Raw genomic sequence first — 23,423 nt, forward strand, 5'->3', positions numbered from 1 at the left:
CAGGGCAAGCCACCCTCCAAACCTCCGAGCCTCCTCTATAACATGGGGTAGAGCCCACCCTGCCTGGGGGCTTGGATGGGATAATGGGGCAAGGTCCCCAGCTCTAGCTGGCCCAGAACGCCTGCTCAGTCTGCAGGTGAGCCCTTCCTCCTTCGATTGGTTCCTTCAGCAGAAAGTGGGCCTCGGGCCAGCACTGCCCAGTGCTGGGAAGACAGGAGACCACGCCCCAAGTGGCTTTGACACAGGGCGTGTCCCTCATAAGGCACAGAGGAGAAGTGGGCAGCCAGGGCTGGGGATCCTAGGGTGGCCCCTCTGTGCCCCGCCCTTCCCCAGGCCACTTACACGTGGCCAGTCTCATGGGCCACCACGAATGCTGAGGAGAAGCCGTCCTCGTGGTTCAGGGTGCAGCTGCGGACCGGATGGCACATGCCGGTGACAGGAGCATAGCCTGGGAGGAGACAAGAGGCGGCTCCAGACGCTGCCATAGGCTGGACGGGAAGGTGAGGCCTGGCCTCACTCCCAGGTGCTGCTTCTCCTCAAGGCCCCAGTGCCCTTTCTTCCACAGGCAACGACCCCCGGCTGGTCCAGCTCCGAAGACACCACAGCAGACAGCTCATAGCCTGCGACATCTGGCTGACAGCAGGCCCCCAGCCCATCACCACACAAGCCCCGTGGCCATTCTGCCTGTAACAGCCACACTGCAGCTGGGGCCCTCTGCTTAGTCAGATGTCACCTGCTATGGCTTGTCTGACACCTGACTTTCCTGCCTGCCGTTCTCTTTCACGCCGCCTGCCTCTGCCTCTGCCTGCCTCACTGAGTGGCCCCTGAGCAGCACCTGCCTCCATACCTCTCTCTCTGCTAGAGGCATCCTGCCGCTCGTCTGCCTGGCATCACACCCTCCAAGCCCACCTCCTCTGGGGGGTGTTTCTTGGGTCTCCCCTTGTTTCTCTGGGGTCCTTGAGACCCCAGCTAGACCTGTTTCCATAATGCCGCAGAAGGCTGCAAAGCTGTTCAGCCGATATGCCACACTACCCTGCAGAATATCCCAGCAGCAGGCTGGCTGGTGCGGACTGAGAGGTCAGAGTCGCCATAGAAGATGAGGTCAGTGGCCTACGACAGCTCAGGGCCAGGGGGAGGGTGGCAGAAGTTCATGACGCAGAGACCCCACGTCAAACTGAGGAAGATACATCATGAGACCTATTCATTTCCCCAGCTCCTGTCTCAGCAGAGGGAGGCGGCTTGGACAAGATAGAGAAGTGCATACAGGGCTATGGGTGCCACACGAGGTCTCTGCTTGTATCCCTGGGAGTCTTCCTAGAGGCCTGCCAAGCATGGAGCCCTGACTTTCAGAACCCCAACCTGCCCTCACTCCTGCCATGCCCTACTGAGAGACCCTGAGGCCATGTGTTCCACAGAGAAGGGAAGGAGGGCCACTGGGACCCCGGGTGAGCCGGCGGTGTACGTGACTAAAAATAGAAGCATCGTGATCTAACCCTTGTCTTTTCCCATTGTAACAAACAGGAAAATCTGCATTGTTTGCTCTGCGGATTTTGAGACGAGTGTAGAGTCTGTGTGCTGGAGTGGAAAGGTGCCATCTCCTCTTTGTCCTTTGTATGCCAGGCTTGCAGACGCATCTGCCTCCGTGGGAGGCTTCTCACCCATCCTACTTAGCATTACAGGAGCCTGCGAGATTTGAAAGTGCATCTTTATGTTTTTCTTTGTTTTCTTCCCTCTTATTTTACTTTGTGGCTGTTTTCTCTCTCCGGAATCTTATTAGATAGAGTGTGCCTCCTCGATGGAGGATCTGCCTCCTAACTTTCCTCTCAGGTTAATCTTTTTGTCTTTTGCTCCCATTGGGAGATGCCCTTGACTTTTTATTTCAGCTTTCGATTTTTTTTTTTTTTCTTGAGATAGAGTCTCGCTCTGTCGCCCAGGCTGGAGTGCAGTGGTGTGATCTCGGCTCACTGCAAGCTCCACCTCCCAGGTTCAAGCAATTCTCCTGCCTCAGCCTCCCAAGTAGCTGGGACTACAGGCGCCCGCCACCACGCCCGGCTAATTTTTGTATTTTTACTAGAGACGGGATTTCACCGTGTTAGCCAGGATGGTCTCGATCTCCTGACCTTGTGATCTGCCCGCCTCAGCCTCCCAAAGTGCTGGGATTACAGTGCTGGGATGACAGGTGTGAGCCACCGCGCCCGGCCTTCTTTCGAATTTTTTACTTTCCCCATCCTATCCATAATTTTATACAAATGGTTTGTTGTTCTCTAATTCTTCATAGAAACCTCTTATGGGTTTATGGATGCATTTTCTCAAACATTCTGGGAATCCTACTTTTAAAAACATGCTTTTCTTGTCTCTAAATTATCTCTATTTTCTCTAGAGCCAGTCTTCAAACTTTTTGTTTTGTTTTACATCTTGGTCCAGCTTTTTCATGCTGTAAGGATTTCTTGTGTTTTGGTTTTTTAAAAATATCTGGTAACCCTTGGCTGTCCTTTCATAATTTTTTTTTTTTTTTTTTTTTTGAGACAGAATCTCACTTTGTTGCCCAGGCTGGAGTGCAGTGGCACAATCTCGGCTCACTGCAAGCTCTGCCTCCCGGGTTCTAGCGATTCTCCTGCCTCAGCCTCCTGAGTAGCTGGGATTACAGGCGCCCGCCACTACACCGGCTGACTTTTGTATTTTTAGTAGAGATGGGGTTTCACCATATTGGCCAGGCTGGTCACAAACTCCTGACCTCAAGTGATCCGCCCGCCTTGGCCTCCCAAAGTGCTGGGATTACAGGAGTGAGCCACCACACCTGGCCAATTTCACATTTTTAAATGAGGGATCGGGTCACTTAATATAAAAGCTGTGTCGGTTTCCTCTCCTAGGGGATAGCTCTGCTCCCCATTAGTGCCCTCAGCAAGACAAAAGAGCCAAGAGCGCTCTCATCACACGGTCAGGGCAACACCCTGCTGCACTGCGTTTGAGGGGAGCTATCCACTCCTCACCCAGACGTGGTAGTTTCAGTCTTTTTAACTTAACTATGCTATTAGATATGTCTTGATATTTCATTGTGTTTTTCTTTTTTTTTTAATTTTCCTTTTTTTTTTGTAAGACAGGCCTTGCTCTGTCGCCCAGGCTGGAGTGCAGTGGTGTGATCATAGCTCACCTCCTGGGCTCAAACAATCCTCCCACCTCAGGCTCCCAAGCGGCTGGGACTACAGTCGTCCACCACCATGCCCAGCCTCATTGTTTCAGTTGCATTTTTCCAATGTCTAGTGAGGTTGAGTGCCTTTTCATATGTTTATTGCTCATTCATATTTTGTTAAGAGCCTGATAAGAGTCTCCTGCCCATTTTCCAACTGGATTGTCTTTATTATCCTTACTATTATTTGTAGGCGTTCTTCATATACTTCAGATACAAGTCCTTTTTTATAAATATTTCCCCCAGTGGATTAGCAGTGCCTTTAATGCACAAACTTTTGAAATGTGCTACTATTTATCAGTTTTTTCCATTGAGTTCGTGGTTCTTTTTTTGTCTCTTTTTTTTTTTGAGACGGAGTCTCGCTCTGTCACCCAGGCTGGAACACAGTGGCGCGATCTCGGCTCACTGCAAGCTCCGCCTCCCGGGTTCATGCCATTCTCCTGCCTCAGCCTCCCGAGTAGCTGGGACTACAGGCGCCCGCCACCATGGCCTGCTATTTTTTTTGTATTTTTATTAGAGATGGGGTTTCACCGTGTTAGCCAGGATTGTCTCGATCTCCTGACCTCGTGATCCGCCTGCCTCGGCCTCCCAAAGTGCTGGGATTACCGGCGTGAGCCACCGCGCCTGGCCTTTTTTTGTCTCTTTTTAAAGAAAACGTCTCTTACGCCAAGAACATGGAGCCATCCGCCTACGTTATCTTCTTTCATTATTTTGCGTTTCTTATTTAGACCTAAAATCCATGTGAGATGCTCTCTGTCTATAGAGTGAGTGGAGGTGACAGGCCTCCTTTCTTTCCAAATTGGCCCCACACCATTTGTTAGACTGTTTTCCTCCTCTCTCTGAAATGTCACTTTTGTGACACATAAGTGTCCCTATACACATAGGTTCAATTCAGGACACTGGACTCTGCTCTAATGATGTATTTGTCCATCCGTGCACTGCCCCATACCCTCACCCAGCTAAGGTGGCCACAGCCTTCCCTGCCCTGACACTCCTCCCTGGGCTGGGCCACGGCTCCCAGGGCCCCTTGCACGACCAGGGGCTCATTTCCAGCTTCACACCTCTGTGGCCCTGCATGGGTGAGGCTCACCTTGCATGCCAGAAGGCCCAAAGTCCTGCCGTGTGAGGAAGATGGCATGATCGTGGTATTCATCGTGGCCCGTGTCTGGCTTCTGCTGGAGGTAGGCCCAGCGGCAGACATTCTCCAGGCTCTGAGAGGGGTTCCCGATCTCGATGAGGCTCATGGACTGCAGGGGGATGGACAGAAATGGAAGAGAGAGGTTGGTGCCTGATGGCCCAGTGGGGAGCCAAGCAGGCTGTAGTGTTGACAGACCCCATCCACTGGGAATCTGTTCCAGGTGGTACAAAGGCCCTGCCCGGTCACTCTCAGGACCTGCTCCCACTGGGCTCTACTCTTTGACGGGGAAGAAAAGTTTCCACAGTCACACTCACCTGCGTGAGTTTCCACACAAAGTCACCGCAGTTTTCAGGTGAGATGCAGAAGCCAAGCTCTAGGTCACTTAAGGCCTCGCTTGGTCCCACCGTCTACCCCATTTCCAGAAGTCCCTGTGTTTGTTCTATGAGGCACCTGTTCCATGCAAGGTGTCCACAGAAGGCAAATGCCACGTGGACGTCACCCCAAAGAGCTACAGTTCTGAGAGGGTCCGTGGCAGGGGAGGCGGAAATCCCAGTGTGCTGTGCAAGGCCAGAGAAAGCAGGAGATCACCTGATACGTTCCCCCGTGTGAAGGTACTTGCAGAAACCAACACGGTGGAGGAAAAGAAGCTGCAACTGACATATTCGGTTGGTGCAAAAGTAATCGCAGTTTTGCCATTAAAAGTAATGGCAGGGACTTTTGCACCAACCTAATAGAAAAACAGCCATATCAAGAACAGGGGCATACACAGAAGATTCCCATAGGAACTATGCATGGGAAGCCCCGGGAACCATCCCATTCCATTTTGTATCATGACGCACACCTGACAGCCAGGGTGGCCTCGGGACCGTGCGTCCTGCACGCTCTCTCTGCACCATGACATCAGCAGGCACTCTCATTTGGACTTCAGGACTAAGAAGGCTGTCCTGGACAGGAAACTGAGACTCAGAGAAGTTAAGCAGCTTGCCCAGGTCATGAAACTAGGAAGTAGAAGAATTGAGATCGGATCCCAAGAAGCCTGAAACCAAAATCTATATTCAACTCACTGCCCTAAACTTCCTCCTTAAATAAGACATGCACAATATCATTTCAAAGGCGAGGCTTCTGTGAGTGGCACCCTTCCTTTTTTCCTCCACAATCCTCACAGCAGACATTTTGGTTTCTGTTCTCACCATAGACTCCAAACACCGAAGTAGTTCCCTCCAAGAGAACCAAGAGCCCCTCTCAGTCCTGGGCGTGTTCCTTTCCCCTTTAAGGATGTATCTGGCCATAAAATAGAGATGTGCATTCCTTGGAAGCTATGTATGCAGGTGTTTTTTCTCTTGCATAAATGTATCCACAAAGTAGACCCACGTATTTCTCTTTGTGTCTATAAATAACAAAAAGTTGGCCAGGCATGGTGGCTCACACCTGTAATCCCAGCACTTTGGGAGGCTGAGGTGGGTGGATCGCCTGAGGTCAGGAGTTTGAGACCAGCCTGGCCAACATGGTGAAACCCTGTCTCTACTAAAAATGCAAAAATTAGTCTGGCTTGGTGGCGTAATCCCAGCAACCTGGGAGGCTGAGGCAGGAGAATCGCTTGAACCTGGGAGGTGGATGTTGCAGTGAGCTGAGATCGTGCCACTGCACTCCAGCCTAGGCAACACAGTGAGACTCTGTCTCAAAACAAAACAAAACAAACAACAAAGAGTATTGTTAGCAAGCCAGTTAGTTCCAGAAGAAGGGAGCACAATTCAAGGCTAGGTAAGACAAGTCATTCCCAGGAGTCCTAGTCAATGACTGACAAGATGGCAGACCAATTCCCAAGTCCCAAGCACAGAGTTAATTGTAAAGACTTTATTTCCTGTTCCTGGGAGATGAGATAACTCATTCTAACAAGGTTTCCAAGAGTCCTGATGAAATAAATCATAAATCAGAGTGTGATGTCCTGTGACCAGGACTTGTGGGACATTGGCACAGATGTGGACACCCCAGAGGAAGCTGGAGGAGGGCAAGGGGAGATGCACTTCCTGTTCCCATCATGACCAGGAAGAGCATGTGACTAGCTCTGGCCAATGAGCTGTGAGCAAAAGTGGGGCATGTCTCCTTTTGGTTGGAGCATCTCATTGCCCATTGAGACCCTTCAGAGATCTCTCCTTTCTGACACGAGATCTGGCAACATAAAGACAGTGGCTGCTCTGTCACCCAGGACCTGAGTGACAGTGAGACCCGAATCCTCTGCCAACCCACATTGAACATACAGCATGAGCAGGAAATCTTCGTCGTTTTAAGCCACTGGGATGCAAAGTGTGTTTGTTTCTGTAGCATAACCTCACCTACTCTAATTGATACAGGAGGGAAGGAGTGGGTATCTGCATCACATCCAAGCCTGAACCTCTGCAGCTCATCCCGAGTCCCTGCCAGGTAGTATCCGCCTCTGGGTAGCCTTGAGAGGTCACAGTTCCGAAGGAGGAATCAGGTAAAAGAATGTCCTTTCTCACTGTCACCAGCTAGGGGGTGAGCCTGGGATGGCACGAGAAGGAAGAATCACATCCCTCAGGTGGATGTGATTCGATGCTAGAGCTTGGGCCTTGTGGTTGATTGTACTTGCTGAACTTAAGATTGGCAGCCCAGATATGGATGAGCCTGGGGGACCTTATGTTAAATGAAACAAGCCAGGCTCAGAAAGACAAATACTGCACGCTCTCACTCATATGCGGAAGCTAGAACAGTTGATGTCATAGAAATAGACAGCAGTTCCTAGAGGCTGGGGGGCAGCGGGCTGGGGACGGCCAAAGGCTGGTTAACATGTACAAAAGTGCAGCGAGATGGGGGAATAAGTGCTAGTGCCCTATAGCGCCGGAGAGTGCCTGGAATCTGTAAGAATGTATTGTGCATTTTCAAATAGCTAGAAGAGTGGACTTTGAATGTTCCCAACACAAAGAAATGATAACTGTTTGAGGTGACAGATATGCTAATTACCCTGATGTAATCATTACACATTGCATACATGTGTAAAAATATCACACCCCACCCCAGAAATATGTACAATTATTACATGTCAATTAAAAATAACAGTAAGAGCAAAATCAAAAACCAAACAAGAATGACTTTTTAACATAAAATTTTTAAAAATTGCCAGCCCAAATCCAAATCAGAAGGTCAGCACAAAGGTCACTAATGAGCGCTTTTGCTAGGCACCCTAGCAGGTGGCAGGGCCCCTGCTGCAGTGTGAGTGTCTCCATCCAGCACACCCAGCACAGCTCAGCAGCCTTGCCGGGCTCCAGGCAAAGGGGCCTGGCTTCCTCCAGGGCATGTCTCCCAGCATCAGTGTCAAGGGAGTCCTGTCCATGATGAACTCACCTGCCCTCAGGGTCCTAAGCCCCATGTAGTGGGACAGTAGCTTCCGACGCCCTGGTGGGCTGCGGTGACTTCTGCCTGCCCTTGTTTCCCTTTCATGACACATCCCCTCCTTTAATCTGAGTCAGACCCCAGGCTTCAGGGGCAGGCAGGCCTGGCCAATCCCAGCACCATGCCTTCCTGGCCACCATGAAGGATCAGGGTGAACATACAACCAAAGTGGGCCAAGGAGTGGGCAAGGTGTGAGGTGGGGGGCCTGCAGCAGCTGGAGCCCCCCTGCACTACAGGAGATCCCCCACCAAGGATTAAAGGAGGATGAGACCACTGTTGAGCTAAGACTGGGGCTGCAGTCTCATCTGAAGGCTGTAGTGGAGGCAGGTCAGCTCCCAGGCTCATTCAGGTGGTCACGGCGGGCCCCAGCTGAGCTGTTGCACACCACACTGTATGGGCCCCTCCTGGGGCCATCACCCATGTCAGCTTTACCCCACACCGTCGCCCCTGCTCGAGGGACCCAAGAGACAACAAGAGAATGCACCTCCCCTACAGAAGCCACAGTCTGCTTTTGATAGAATCTCAGTCCCGCCTACCCCAGGGCATGGACATTAAGAGACTGGGCGGGGTGGAGCCAAGATGGCCGAATAGAAACAGCTCCAGTCTACAGCTCCCAGCGTGAGCGACGCAGAAGACGGGTGATTTCTGCATTTCCATCTGAGGTACCCGGTTCATCTCACTAGGGAGTGCCAGACAGTGGGTGCAGCGCACAGTGCCCAAGCCGAAGCAGGGCGAGGCATTGCCTCACTCGGGAAGCACAAGGGGTCAGGGAGTTCCCTATCCTAGTCAAAGAAAGGGGTGACAGATGGCACCTGGAAAATCAGGTCACTCCCACCCTAATACTGCGCTCTTCCAATGGGCTTAAAAAACGGCACACCAGGAGATTATATCCCACACCTGGCTTGGAGGGTCCTATGCCCACGGAGTCTCGCTCATTGCTAGCACAGCAGTCCGAGAGCAAACTGCAAGGTGGCAGCGAGGCTGGGGGAGGGGCGCCTGCCATTGCCCAGGCTTGCTTAGGAAAACAAAGCAGCCGGGAAGCTCGAACTGGGTGGAGCCCACCACAGCTCAAGGAGGCCTGCCTGCCTCTGTAGGCTCCACCTCTGGGGGCAGGGCACAGACAAACAAAAAGACAGCAGTAACCTCTGCAGACTTAAACGTCCCTGACTGACAGCTTTGAGAGAGTAGTGGTTCTCCCAGCATGCAGCTGGAGATCTGAGAACGGGCAGACTGCCTGCTCAAGTGGCGTGAACCCGGGAGGTGGAGCTTGCAGTGAGCCGAGATTGTGCCACTGCACTCCAGCCTGGACGACAGAGCAAGACTCTTGGGTCCCTCGAGCAGGGGCGACGGTGTGGGGTAAAGCTAACATGGGTGACGGCCCCAGGAGGGGCCCATACAGTGTGGTGTGCAACAGCTCAGCTGGGGCCTGCCGTGACCACCTGAATGAGCCTGGGAGCTGACCTGCCTCCACTACAGCCTTCAGATGAGACTGCAGCCCCAGTCTTAGCTCAACAGTGGTCTCATCCTCCTTTAATCCTTGGTGGGGGATCTCCGTCTCAAAAAAATAAAAAATAAAAAAAATAAAGGGATGGAGGAAGATCTACCAAGCAAATGGAAAACAGAAAAAGGCAGGGGTTGCAATCCTAGTCTCTGATAAAACAGACTTTAAACCAACAAAGATCAAAAGAGACAAAGAAGGCCATTACATAACGGTAAAGGGATCAATTCAACAAGAAGAGCTAACTATCCTAAATATATATGCACACAACACAGGAGCACCCAGATTCATAAAGCAAGTCCTGAGTGACCTACAAAGAGACTTAGACTCCCACACAATAATAATGGGAGACTTTAACACCCCACTGTCAACATTAGACAGAACAACGAGACAGAAAGTTAACAAGGATACCCAGGAATTGAACTCAGCTCTGCACCAAGCGGATCTAATAGACATCTACAGAACTCTCCACCCCAAATCAACAGAATATACATTTTTTTGTAGCACCACACCACACCTATTCTAAAATTGACCACATAGTTGGAAGTAAAGCTCTCCTCGGCAAATGTAAAAGAACAGAAATTATAACAAACTGTCTCTCAGACCACAGTGCAATCAAACTAGAACTCAGGATTAAGAAACTCACTCAAAACCGCTCAACTACATGGAAACTGAACAACCTGCTCCTGAATGACTACTGGGTACATAACGAAATGAAGGCAGAAATAAAGATGTTCTTTGAAACCAACGAGAACAAAGACACAACATACCAGAATCTCTGGAACACATTCAGTGTGTAGAGGGAAATTTATAGCACTAAATGCCCACAAAAGAAAGCAGGAAAGATCCAAAATTGACACCCTAACATCACAATTAAAAGAACTAGAAAAGCAAGAGCAAACACATTCAAAAGCTAGCAGAAGTCAAGAAATAACTAAAATCAGAACAGAACTGAAGGAAATAGAGACACAAAAAACCCTTCAAAAATTAATGAATCCAGGAGCTGGTTTTTTGAAAAGATCAACAAAATTGATAGACCACTAGCAAGACTAATAAAGAAGAAAAGAGAGAAGAATCAAATAGACACAATAAAAAATGATAAAGGGGATATCACCACCGATCCCACAGAAATACAAACTACCATCAGAGAATACTACAAACACCTCTACATAAATAAACTAGAAAATCTAGAAGAAATGGATAAATTCCTCGACACATACACTCTCCCAAGACTAAACCAGGAAGAAGTTGAATCTCTGAATAGACCAATAACAGGCTCTGAAATTGTGGCAATAATCAATAGCTTACCAACCAAAAAGAGTCCAGGACCAGATGGATTCACAGCCAAATTCTACCAGAGGTACAAGGAGGAACTGGTACCATTCCTTCTGAAACTATTCCAATCAATAGAAAAAGAGGGAATCCTCCCTAACTCATTTTACGAGGCCAGCATCATCCTGATACCAAAGCCTGGCAGAGACACAACAAAAAAAGAGCATTTTAGACCAATATCCTTGATGAACATTGATGCAAAAATCCTCAATAAAATACTGGCAAACCGAATCCAGCAGCACATCAAAAAGCTTATCCCCCATGATCAAGTGGGCTTCATCCCTGGGATGCAAGGCTGGTTCAACATACACAAATCAATAAATGTAATCTAGCATATAAACAGAACCAAAGACAAAAACCACGTGATTATCTTAATAGATGCAGAAAAGGCCTTTGACAAAATTCAACAACCCTTCATGCTAAAAACTCTCAATAAATTAGGTATTGATGGGACATATCTCAAAATAATAAGAGCTATTTATGACAAACCCACAGCCAATATCATACTGAATGGGCGAAAACTGGAAGCATTCCCTTTGAAAACTGGCACAAGACAGGGATGCCCTCTCTCACCACTCCTATTCAACATAGTGCTGGAAGTTCTGGCCAGGGCAATCAGGCAGGAGAAGGAAATAAAGGGTATTCAATTAGGAAAAGAGGAAGTCAAATTGTCCCTGTTTGCAGATGACATGATTGTATATCTAGAAAACCCCATCGTCTCAGCCCCAAATCTCCTTAAGCTGATAAGCAACTTCAGCAAAGTCTCAGGATACAAAATCAATGTACAAAATCACAAGCATTCTTTTACACCAATAACAGACAAACAGAGAGCCAAATCATGAGTGAACTCCCATTCATAATTGCTTCAAAGAGAATAAAATATCTAGGAATCCAACTTACAAGGGATGTGAAGGACCTCTTCAAGGAGAACTACAAACCACAGCTCAATGAAATAAAAGAGGATACAAACAAATGGAAGAACATTCCATGCTCATGGGTTGGAAGAATCAATATCGTGAAAATGGCCATACTGCCCAAGGTAATTTATAGATTTAATGCCATCCCCATCAAGCTACCAATGACTTTCTTCACAGAATTGGAAAAAACTACTTTAAAATTCATATGGAACCAAAAAAGAGCCCTCATTGCCAAATCAATCCTAAGCCAAAAGAACAAAGCCAGAGGCATCACACTACCTGACTTCAAACTATACTACAAGGCTACAGTAACCAAAACAGCATGGTACTGGTACCAAAACAGAGGTATAGATCAATGGAACAGAACAGAGCCCTCAGAAATAATGCCACATATCTACAACTACCTGATCTTTGACAAACCTGACAAAAACAAGCAATGGGGAAAGGATTCCCTATTTAATAAATGGTGCTGGGAAAACTGGCTAGCCGTATGTAGAAAGCGGAAACTGGATCCCTTCCTTACACCTTATACAAAAATTAATTCAAGATGGATTAAAGACTTACATGTTAGACCTAAAACCATAAAAACCCTAGAAGAAAACCTAGGCAATACCATTCAGGACATAGGCATGGGCAAGGACTTCATGTCTAAAACACCAAAAGCAATGGCGACAAAAGCCAAAATTAACAAATGGGATCTAATTAAACTAAAGAGCTTCTGCACAGCAAAAGAAACTACCATCAGAGTGAACAGGCAACCTACAGAATGGGAGAAAATTTTTGCAACCTACTCATCTGACAAAGGGCTAATATCCAGAATCTACAATGAACTCAAACAAATTTACAAGAAAAAAAAACAAACAACCCTATCAAAAAGTGGGCGAAGGATATGAACAGACACTTCTCAAAAGAAGACATTTATGCAGCCAAAAAACACATGAAAAAATGCCCATCATCACTGGCCATCAGAGAAATGCAAATCAAAACCACAATGAGATACCATCTCACACCAGTTAGAATGGCCATCATTAAAAAGTCAGGAAACAACAGGTGCTGGAGAGGATGTGGAGAAATAGGAACACTTTACACTGTTGGTGGGACTGTAAACTAGTTCAACTATTGTGGAAGTCAGTGTGGTGATTCCTCAGGGATCTAGAACTAGAAATACCATTTGACCCAGCCATCCCATTACTGGGTATATACCCAAAGGACTATAAATCATGCTGCCATAAAGACACATGCACACATATGTTTATTGTGGCACTATTCACAATAGCAAAGACTTGGAACCAACCCAAATGTCCAACAACGATAGACTGGATTAAGAAAATGTGGCACATATACACCATGGAATACTATGCAGCCATAAAAAGTGATGAGTTCATGTCTTTTGTAGGGACATGGATGAAACTGGAAATCATCATTCTCAGCAAACTATCACAAGGACAAAAAACCAAACACCGCACGTTCTCACTCATAGGTGGGAATTGAACCATGAGAACACATGGACACAGGAAGGGGAACATCACACACAGGGGACTATTGTGGGGTGGGGGAAGGCGGGAGGGACAGCATTAGGAGATATACCTAATGCTAAATGACGAGTTAATGGGTGCAGTACACCAACATGGCACATGTATACATATGTAACAAACCTGCACATTGCACATGTACCCTAAAACTTAAAGTATAATAATAATAAAATAAAAGAGACTGAGTCACTGGGGGCCATCGCGAAGGCTGCCTGCTGCTGACGTGTGTCATTTATGCCTCAAGAAGTTTCTCTCCTTGTGAAAGCCAATTCTGAGTTGTGTTCTTGTCACTTGCAGCGAAGAGAATCTGAGCCACGTGCTTCCTCCTTTGGGGGACCACAGGGACCCCAGTCAGGACACCTCTGGCCCATGAAAGATGGCGTCTGGTCTGGGGGCAGCTGATATGTTCTGGGGGCAGTTTATATGTTTTTCAGTGGGAGAAGGGCCCTGGCCAAGTCTTTGAGGAGGAGTCAAGAGTCCAACCAGAAAGACACGCCCCAATATCAGGACCAGAGGCAGGAATGAGGCTAGCATGTAGGACAGAGCTGCGGGCAGGAGCCAGGCCGAGGCAGGCTGGGAGCAGGCAGGCTGGGGGTGTGCAGGGAGGTCCGCCATCCTCCCTGTGGGCTTGTGGGGAGCACTGGGAGGATGGTAGAAACCCAGGCGCCTCCAGGAGCAAGGCAGGTGACAAGTCAACGAGGCAGGCTGGTTGCACGAAAAGTAAGTCCATCTTTTGTTTTCCCAGTTTCAAAGGAGAAACGGTAGAGAGGAATATTTCCCTATTAGAATAGAGTGGGGAGGGGGGTGATAAGGAGTGGCAAGGACTGTGGCAAACCCAGGTGCCCAGGCACAGCTGAAGGGAGCAACATCCACCCAGTGCTGGCGGGAACAGGGGCCCAGAGCTGCCGGATGAGATTTCTCAGGTCAATCGTGAAATTTGGATTTTACAGACACCTACCTAATAGTAAACACTGGCTCAAATTAAAATCAGTTATGCAGACAAAACAACGCATCCTCCCCGTCACCACTGTATTCCAGAACGCTGGAATAAGAGCCCTGCAGTGGGCAGCCCCTTCTCCACGTCCTGCAGACTGGATCCACTCTGGCCGGTCACCTCTCTCCTCCCAGATGCTGGCTTCTGTGGTTCAGCCTGGGTTCCCAGCCCCTCTTAGCAGCCAAAGTGGTCTTGCTGCCGCGGCAAGACAATTTATTGAAATATTGATTTGTGTTTTTGTTCTTGCTTTGCTTTTTTTCTTGGCCCATTCCAAGAAGGCAGCCTTGCCACTTTCATTCTCCAACCCCAAGGAAGTTGTGCTGCAGGGTCCAGAGCTAAAGGGGTCTATGATCCCCTTCTGGCTTTGGGGTTCTGAGGAGACTCCCTGAGGAGGGGGCAGAGGGGAGGGCTGGGGTGCATGGGCACAGGGAGGGGAAGCTGCACTGGGGCCAGGGGAGCTCTGGGAGGCAAGACTTCAGAAGACATGAGAGTGTGCTAGACCCTGGGAGCCTGGGTCCCAGCAGGGGGTACCCCAAGAAGTAGAGGAGAGGGTTACCTCAGTGTCCGGGCACCCCAGGACTCAGCCTGCCACTGGGAGCTTAACTGACAAGCCACGGAGCTGCTTGTACTTCCTCTCTCTCTGCCAACATCCCAACATCTCCAAGTCCCGGCCTATCTCTGACGGGCACAGAGGAACCCAGGGGCAGAGATCTTGTCCTAGCTGGGTCTGGAGCATTGAAGGGCTATGGGGTACCCATGATGCCCAGACATTAACCTTACGCCCAGAGGCCAGGGCAAGATCTGTGTGCATTCTTAAAAAAGCCCTTTGGGTCAGTGAGGAAGGAGTGGGGATAGAAGGGGACAGTGTGGCACTGAGATGCATGCAGGTGTGGCTGGTGCTATGTCAGGAGGGTCAGGACCTGGTGGCAGGAGCTGAGAGGCATCAGGGTTGCAGGGTGGGAACAATGAGGCAGAGATGGCACAGTCTCTGGCTTTGGGGGTTGGTAGCGAGGCAGAAGAGGAGGCCCGGGAAGAGGACGGCAAGCTCCAGAGGAAGAGTGTGGGGTCCGCAGTGCATGGAACATGGTCACGGCAGTGTCTTTCCTGGCCAGCTTGCCCACTGGGAAGAGCTGGGCAGTTTTGCTTTGGGAGCTCTCCCACTTCTGGGGGTGCAGCCCTTGTGGGTGGTCAGCCCCAAGCCGTAGCTGGGATCCACGTTAGGCCCATGGAGCACAGGTTCGAAAGGACTGAAAACTGGCTGAAGTGGGTTTGCCTGGTGGCAGCACCCGAAACAACCATCCACAAACTCCTGCTCATGCACCTCAGAGCCCCCTTTCACCCACCTACTCCTCCCACTCCATGAGAGCTACAGGCACCCTTGGGTTCTGCATGCCTCTAAGGACTCCTCACAGAAAGAAACTGATGTCCAGACAGAGACCTCGGGGCAGCTGGACAGGTCTGCGGCCCAGGAGGGAAGTCTGGGCTGGCCGTGGACAGGGCAAGGCCCTCGCTACTGGAGGCCGTCAGAACCCAAGGGAAGAGCCAAGCTTAGGTCTCTCCGCTGAGACCTCCAGCCAAGGATACTGTCCTGACATGCAGCGAACTCCCCTGTGGGTCACTTGGGCTCCAGTGGAACCACCTGCTGGGATGCGACCTCCTTTGCTCCTCTGCCACCTGGCCTGCATGCAGGAGGCCAGATGGGTCCCTGCTGCCTGGGGCACCCCAGCCCCCACCATCCTGCACCCTTGCTACGTGTCAAGCATGGGAACTGCGCTTCCCCTGAGAGAGGAGGAGGAGACACATTTCTCATATATGGATCTCCTCCAGAAGTGAGGGAGGCTGCACTGCTTGTTTCAACCGAGGATTCTTTCACCAGCTCACCCTGGTCATCTGCATCCCTCCCAGTCCTGAATGCATCTGACTTCCAGCTGCCTGCTCGGCTCTGCGCGGCTCCTCTAGGAAAGTCTGTCTGTGTGACTCCACCTGTTCCTAGCTGTGCTGAGGTGGGGACCAGGAGTGAGCCCCTTGGGCCATGGTGTTCCTGGGGAGTAGCACCCCAGGATCTGCAAGGGGGTGGCTGCAGGACCAACCAGGGCTTTACAGGGCAGCCAGTCCTCTCCCAGGGGCAGCTGCGGGCACCCACCCTCCAGAGCAGGGGGTGGTAGATGGTGCTGTATGACCGTGGATGGACATTTCGAGACCCTAGGGCTGCATGGTAGCTGCAGGGTCCACCTCCTGAGTGAGGCAGGGTCTCTGAGGGCAGACTCTTCATAGTGGCAGCAGCTCCCAGAACTCCCAGCTCCAGCCTAGGGGCCCCAGAAGAGCCAGGCAGGAGAAGCCTGCAGTCGGGATGTGGATGGAGTTCAGGGGCCCACCCAGTCCAGGATGCAGGAGGGGTCCTGAGTGGGCTCACCGTAGCTCAGAGCACGGGAACAGATGAGCTTCCTAGGAGGCTGATCGGACCCTCCACAGGGGCCCCAGGACAGTCGTCACCCCTCATGGAGGGCTCTGCCACCCCTGTTTGGAGGTGACATCGGCCGCTGCAGGCATGGGCTCCCAACTGGGCTCCACTGCCCGAGTGCTCTGGGGCCCTGGCCCAGGCTGGCTCTTCCAGAGTGCAGGGTCCTCCTTGGCCATCATGAGTGCCCACCTATGTCCACATAGAGACCCTCCTTGCTATGCCGGTTCACAGAGCTGCCCAGATGCAGGAGGCAGACACTTGTCCAGGCCCCTGGGGCCCTCCCAGAGCTGCACCAGAAGCCTGGTCCCAAGAAGGATGGCGTTTCCTCCGGGTTCAGCCTGTTTGGCTCCCCTGGCCTGGGCTGGAAAGGGTCTGAGCACATGCCTGAAAGGCCCAGTGATCCCACCATGAGGTGGAGAGGGCAGATCCGAGGGCCTTCACGAGGCAAGAGCTTGATGGCCCTCACCTTGGGTCAGAAGGTCACTTTGCTGAAGGCTCCCCAGGGCTGTCAGGAGTCTTGGCCAGGGCAAGGGTGAGGAAACACTGAAGGCCCCTGAACCTCAGGCCCAGCCTGCAGGGGTCTGGGTAACCCCACGGGCCTCAGGGAACAGCCAGGAGCTTAAGTGGGCCTGTGGGCCTTGGGTGGGCAAGTAGGCTGCGTCCAGCTCCAAGCCCCAGGCCCCAGACCCCGGCTCTGAGCTGCCTGCCTGGTCCGTTCTCCTGGGTGCGGTCGGTCCCCTGCCGGATGGGGCATCTACTGGGGATGTGCCTGTTGCTGTCGCTGGCCTCTGAGTCACTAAAGCCCAAGCTCCTTGAGGGCCGGGTCCGAGTCTGTGCCCAGCCCTGGCCCACGCCTGCCCTCAGCAGCCCGGCTCCTCCCGCCACGGAGCAATCCCGGCTTCTGCTCTCCATGCCAGGATGAGGCAGCGAATGCGGCCAGAGGAGCCTGGCTGCTGGGCGCTCAGTGATCAGGAGGGAACACCGGAGTGAAGGAATGAACGCAAAGCACCCTCAGGAGCCAGGCTGGCAGCGAGCGAGGAGCGCCCCGCTAGGCTCAGGCTGGGCACACAACATCTCACCTCAACTGTATTTTCCTACCTTCCGGATGACAAACTGCGTCTCAGACAACTGAAGGGACTCGCCGAAGTCCCACAGCTACAGAGAGGTCGGGGTGGCCGCCCCCGGCGCGGGGCGCAAGGCGAAGGAACGGCCGGGCCCGAGCGGCCACCAGGTGGCGCTGCTGCCGCGAGAACGGCGGCCCGGGCCGGGGACGCACCCTGCGCCCAGACTCCGCGGCCGCACCCGGGCTCCCGGAGCCCCAGCGGCCCCAAGACAGCCTCTGGGTCTCACCCTAAATAAATCAATTACGACCTGAGCAAAAAGTTCTGTTCCAATCGTTGCTCTCCGACATTTCCATTGTTTGCTCTGGAATGAGCTGAATTATTTATGCTCTTCCCTCCTTCAGTCAAGGAGACGTGGGAGGAAAGCGGGATGGGGATCAGCAGCCTGGAGGCCGTCTCTGTTGGAACCGCGCCCGCCCCGCCAGGAGGCTCTGCCTGCTGGGCAAGGCGCGCTCAGCCAGCCCCGCAGGCCACTACCCGACCAAGGCTCACCGAGGCCACTGCAGGTGGCAGGTGAGGTCACCTGGGCAGCTCTAGGCCCGGACTAAGTATCTCATCCGCGCTGTTCGTGGGCAAGTTACCTTACTTGTCCCCACCTGCAAAATGGGCACAACTGCAGCTCCGAGCTTGGAGCTGGGGGGCTTCCGCCCATGACGGTTCAGGCAGGGTGCAGTCAGCGCCCACAGATGTCCCTTGTCCTTGTCTCTGCCGTGCTGTTGATACTGATGGAGTAGAACACCAGTCCCTGGGGACTGGCCTACCTGCTGGGGCTGGCTCATGCCCCAAGGGGATGTGGCTTCAGCCAAGCTTCTCAACCATCCCCATCCCAGAGGGGCCCTCATGCCTCAGACCAGCCTCCCAAACAGGTGCAGGATAGGACAGCAGGGAGGTTGGGTTCCGGTGAGCAGACCACATTTCTCAACCTCAGCACCCCAGACATTTGGGGCCAGATACTTCCTGTTGGGTGGGGCGGGCACCCTGTTCATGGCAGGATGTTGAGCGCACCCCTGGGCACTCCTTGCCAGGACCCAGTGGAACCCTCCCCCTAGTCATGACAACCAAAAGTCTCTCCAGACACTGCCAAATGTCCCCCGGTGGGCGGAAGGGTGGCAAAGTCACTCTTGGTTGGGAGCAACTGACCCTCAGGGGACCAGGGCAAGGAGCCCAAGGCTGGTGCTCCTGACCACCAATATCACAGAGTCCAGCCCCTCCTCCCAGAGCAGAGTGGCTCTACCAGCGCATGGCCCCGGAGCCAGGGTCCTCACTGTCAAATGGGGATGATCGCAGCGCCTACTCCATAGGGTTGCCGTGGGGATGAGGGCATAAAGTCAGGTAAAGGGCTTCAGACGGTGCCTGTCCCAGAAGCTCTACAAACAGTCACTTGCACGAACACCTTTATGATTGTCGTCATTCCTGTTGTGTGCTAGGGTTTCACAGACCTCCTCTTATGAGGGAAACTAAGGCTCCATGATGTTAAATTGCTCACCAAAGGTCCCGCGAGTATGGACAAAGCCAGAATGAATGGCAGGGACAGGGTCCCACCATCCCTGCTCCGTGAGCACACGTTCTGCCGTGCTCCCCAGCTGAGTGCAATGTGGGATCCCCCAAGGCTGGAGGTCTCTTGTTCCAGGCAGGGCTTACAGATCAAATCTCATCACGACAGGGAACCACAATAAGAGCTGGGGCAGGAGGCATGCACCTGATTTCTCTGCCAGAACTCCCATATCCTTCCAGCATTTTGTTTCCAGCCATCCTCCCCAAAGCCTGGGAAGCTATTCCCAGAGAGAGCCAAGCTGCCAGAACAGGATTCTCAACTTGAGCCTTCCCAGGCATGAGCCAGTACAGGCCTGTGGGGAGCCAGGAGAGGGGCCTCCTGCTAGAATCTGAATGTTGTGTTCCCCACATTTGAAAGGTTGAAAGCTGAGAACCAATGTTACGGTATTAGGAAGTGTAGCCTTGGAGAGGTCATTAAGTCATGAGGGTGGAATCTCCATAAATGAGATTAGTGCCCTTACAAAGAAGCCTGAGGGAGCCTGTTCGCCCTCCCATCATGCAAGGGCACAGCTAGAAGGTGCCTTCTAGGAGGAATGGGTCCTTACGACACATTGATTCTGCTGGTGTCCTGCTCTTGGACTTCCCAGCCCCCAGAACAGTGAGTAACACAATTCCATTGGTTATAAATTACCCAGGTATTTCTGTTATTGCAGTCCAAACAGACTACGGCACCTCCCAAGGGCAGTGTCCAGCCTTAGTGCCTCCTAGTTCTCTGGACCCAGGTAGGTCTGTGTCAGGAGGTGGATGGAGGATGATGTGGGTGGGCCATCATGCCTTGCACCCCTATCAGGTTGGGGGTTGGGACCCAGATGCTCAGGAGGACAGGGGGCTGTGCCTGGGTGAGGCATGGGGTGTGCTTCCCCACCTCACCCCCTGTCCCAGATCCCCAGGGCCCTTGATATATCCTCCCCAGACCTTCACTCCCTGGCCTTCCTGCACCATGGCTGGGCCACTGTAAATCCTCTACCCTACAGGTGGGTGGGTGGGCACACCAAGCCCCCACCCCCAGCACCTCTCTTCTCTTGCTTTCCACTGAGACTCACATGCAGAATTTCTTAGACCTTTCACCTCCAATGCTGAAAAATTCCAAAAAGCATTCCACACTTTGTCTTAACCTGGTTTTTTATAACAAGACACTTTATGTCCTTCTCTGATGGTCCCCAAGTCTCTGATTTCCATTTGCTCTGATTTTCATCATCCTAGGAAATATTTAAAATGAGAACAGTTGAGTAGCTTTGGTACCTTCTCAAAAAATCAATTGAAAAGCCAGTTGCTATGCAACCTCAAGTGTTGCCGATGCTCTGCTCCCTGGCTGGTGGTATATTGTATAAAATAAGATCATTTCTTTTCTTATGCTTTTTTTTAAGAAATGGAGAAAAATGTTGTTTTAGGAAAAACTTGAGATAACTCAGAGGCTTCTCATAAGCTAGAAGAGAAACAACATGTCACTCAAACAAGTGCTACCAATTTTATCCCCACTGGAGCCTGGTGAGGCCTGGGGTACAGGCAATGGGGGAGCGGCAGGCGGGGAGCTGGTCTATTTCTGTCACAATTTGGGATGAATAACAGGAACCGAATATGTGGGCCACTTTCTGCCCAAGTGTGGGTGACGGTCTCACAGCCCCCAGAGTCTGTCCCCACCGTGGGGGGGACAGCTCAGCCCCCTCCTGACTGCCATAGCCTTGGTTTTGCCATGCTAAAATTCTCCTAGAGACGGGGGCCTCATTCCTTGATGGGAAGCCTGTGGTTCCTTGAAGAGCAGTTCATCAGAATTCATCCTCACTATGTGCCAAACTTTGTCCCCAGAGCCCCATCGAGAAGCCCTGGCTGTGCTTCTCTGTGAGCAGGCAGAGCCTGTTCCCTTGGACGCGGGAGCTGGGCTTTTTGCCCCCAGATCTTGGCTGGGAAGTCCCCATCCTGGCCGCTCCATCCATGGTCCCCTACTGCCTGCCACCCTGCTGTATTCCTTGCTGGTGCTTACCACTCTGTCGCTGCTCTGCTGCTCTACTGCCTGGACACAGGGCTCCTCTCCCCTCCTCCTTCATGCACCTCCCTGGGATTAAACAGCAGCTGCCCGGGAAGCCAGAGGCTCTGGGCTGGCCGGATACTTTGGGGGCACCAGGATACATCTCCTCCCGTATCCGTCACACACCTCAAAGACCTGAAAACAGGGCCTCCCCCAGTGCCATGCAAAGTGAAGTCTGTGCCTGGTGGACACAAACTGTTCCAGTCCACAGTGAGACAAGTACAGAAACTAGAAACTTTTATAGCAATTGGATGGGTTGAGTTGATGTCCACAGAATTTAATAATGAAAATCCAGAGCTAGAGTTTCTGGATACCTCGGTTTTTGTCACATTTGCTTTTCCCAGTAATTCATTTATAATGTATGGTACAGAAGTATTGGTCTGTGATGGATTTGAAATAGGAAAAAGAAAACAGCCAGGTCTTTGGCATTGAGGTGCACTGTGTACTGCTTCTCCCCAGGACGGCCTCTCCCCTGGCCACCTGGGGATGGCAGATGGCTCCTCCTGTCCCACAGAGGTTGCTCCCAAGCCCTGTGGCCCACAGCACATTTGCTAAGTCAGCCAGGGCCCATGACCAGCACCCATTTTCCTGGCCGCTGTGCCCTCTACCCCCAGCCTTCAGCCCAGCCCCTAGCAGTGCCACCTCCTCTGCTCTGCTATTTCCTGCACTTTTGCAGTGGGTCCAACCTAAAGCAACGAGGATTCATAGCCTCGGCTCACTTCCCCTCTCACGGCCCAGAACCCCCCAAAGGAGGGCAGAGCGGCAGGCAGGCCCCAGCTGTTCTGGCAGTCCACACTCAGCTGATCAACTCAGGAGATCCCCAGGACATAGCGGACCCCATGGGCGCTGGGGTCCCCTACCCCCGTCACTGCCTCCCGGGCTTGATCTGGGAGGCTTCTAGGAGGCAGGCGGGGTAGGGCCAGGCAGAAGAAGGTGGGCAGAGTATGGGGTGAGCTTTGCTGAGCCCCACTCTGGGCAGGCATGAGTTAGGAGCAGAAAAAAAGGCCCAGAATGCTGGAATGTTCCAGAACATTCCAGGAGGCCAGTCATCCCTGAATTCCTGGGGTCTGACAGAGGGACCAGCTGTGTGTTGTCCTCCAAGCTAGGCTGAGGGGCCTGGGGACAGGCACTGGGGCGGCCTGGGTCCCACACCCCTCAACTCAGCACTGCCTCTCCCCTGCCTCCTCAGCTGGTGGTCCACTGAGCCCTCAGGGCCGGGGGTAAGCTGGCTCCATCTGTAGTTAGCTCTGGAAGCGTGCGTCTAGCTTCCGGTTCTGTCTTCCAATCCCTCACCACCATCAGTTCTCAAGCCCCTTCCCAGCAGGAGGCGGAAGCAAGGCCAGCCTCAGTTCACCTATGTCCTCTCTGTTCACCTATGTCCTCTCTGTTCTCTTTGTACCTGGTGTCACAGAAGTTGCCTGGTGCCCACCACGGGCATGGGCTGCCCTGCTTTGCTGGCTGTGGATCTCAGCACCCCCAGGGCCTGCACATGTCCCCATGTTGTCCCTGGGAAGAGCAGGCTGCACCTGACAACCGGTCCCCTCCCCACTGCCCCATTCCCGACTCTGCCAAAAGGGGAAGCGGGGCCCCAGCATGGTCCCAGTGAAGCAGAACCTCTGCAGGTGCATGAGGGGTGGGGGTCCCAGCGAAGCAGAGCCCCTGCAGGTGCATGAGGGGCGGGGGCCGAGGAGGCCCTGGCCAGGAGGGTGGTGCCTGCTAACCCAGGGGCGTGGGCTTCTCATGCAGGGGAGACCACGTACCTATGGCAGCCTGTGTCCTCACTCCAAGATTCCCCATTTCCTTCAGGTGGACCTGCTGCAGGTGGACCCACTGCCCCAGCCACAGGAAACATGAGATAGTGCACATAGGATGGAACACGGAAACCTCATTACTCCTCCCCAGCCCACTGCAGAGATGAGGTGCCAAGGGAAAGCATGAATTCTCTTTGATGTCTTCATTGAAATCAGAAATAAAGGACTGAGCGTGACAGAGCCCTGTGGCATGCCAACAGAGACCTTTCTCCAGAGTGCTGAATTCAAACGGCATCATTTGGATCCTACCATTTTTAAATGCTTTTTTAAAAATCATTTTAAAAATTTAAATTTCATAAATTTAAAATGCACTGTTTTGTTTATAAAAGCAGCATGCTGGTCCAGGCTCAGTTGCTCACACCTGTAATCCCAGTGCTATGAGAGGCAGAGGCAGGAGAATCATTTGAGGCTGGGAGTTCACGACCAGCCTGGGCAACAGAGTGA

General features: G+C 52.1%; 1 protein-coding gene across 2 annotated transcripts in view; it reads right to left on the minus strand.

Moving 5' to 3' along the window:
• The window catches only part of ADAMTS2 (ADAM metallopeptidase with thrombospondin type 1 motif 2), a 227,603-nt gene that overhangs the window by 36,186 nt on the left and 167,994 nt on the right, over nt 1-23,423 (minus strand). For both annotated transcript variants that reach the window (XM_032158851.2, XM_032158852.1), the window contains 2 exons: nt 4,278-4,434; nt 343-448 (listed from right to left, as the gene is read on the minus strand). In XM_032158851.2, coding sequence (XP_032014742.2) covers nt 343-448; nt 4,278-4,434 — 263 coding nt within the window. The remainder of the gene's footprint in view (nt 1-342; nt 449-4,277; nt 4,435-23,423) is intronic.

This window comes from Hylobates moloch, unplaced genomic scaffold (assembly GCF_009828535.3).
Source record: "Hylobates moloch isolate HMO894 unplaced genomic scaffold, HMol_V3 SCAFFOLD_6, whole genome shotgun sequence".
NCBI lineage: Eukaryota > Metazoa > Chordata > Mammalia > Primates > Hylobatidae > Hylobates > Hylobates moloch.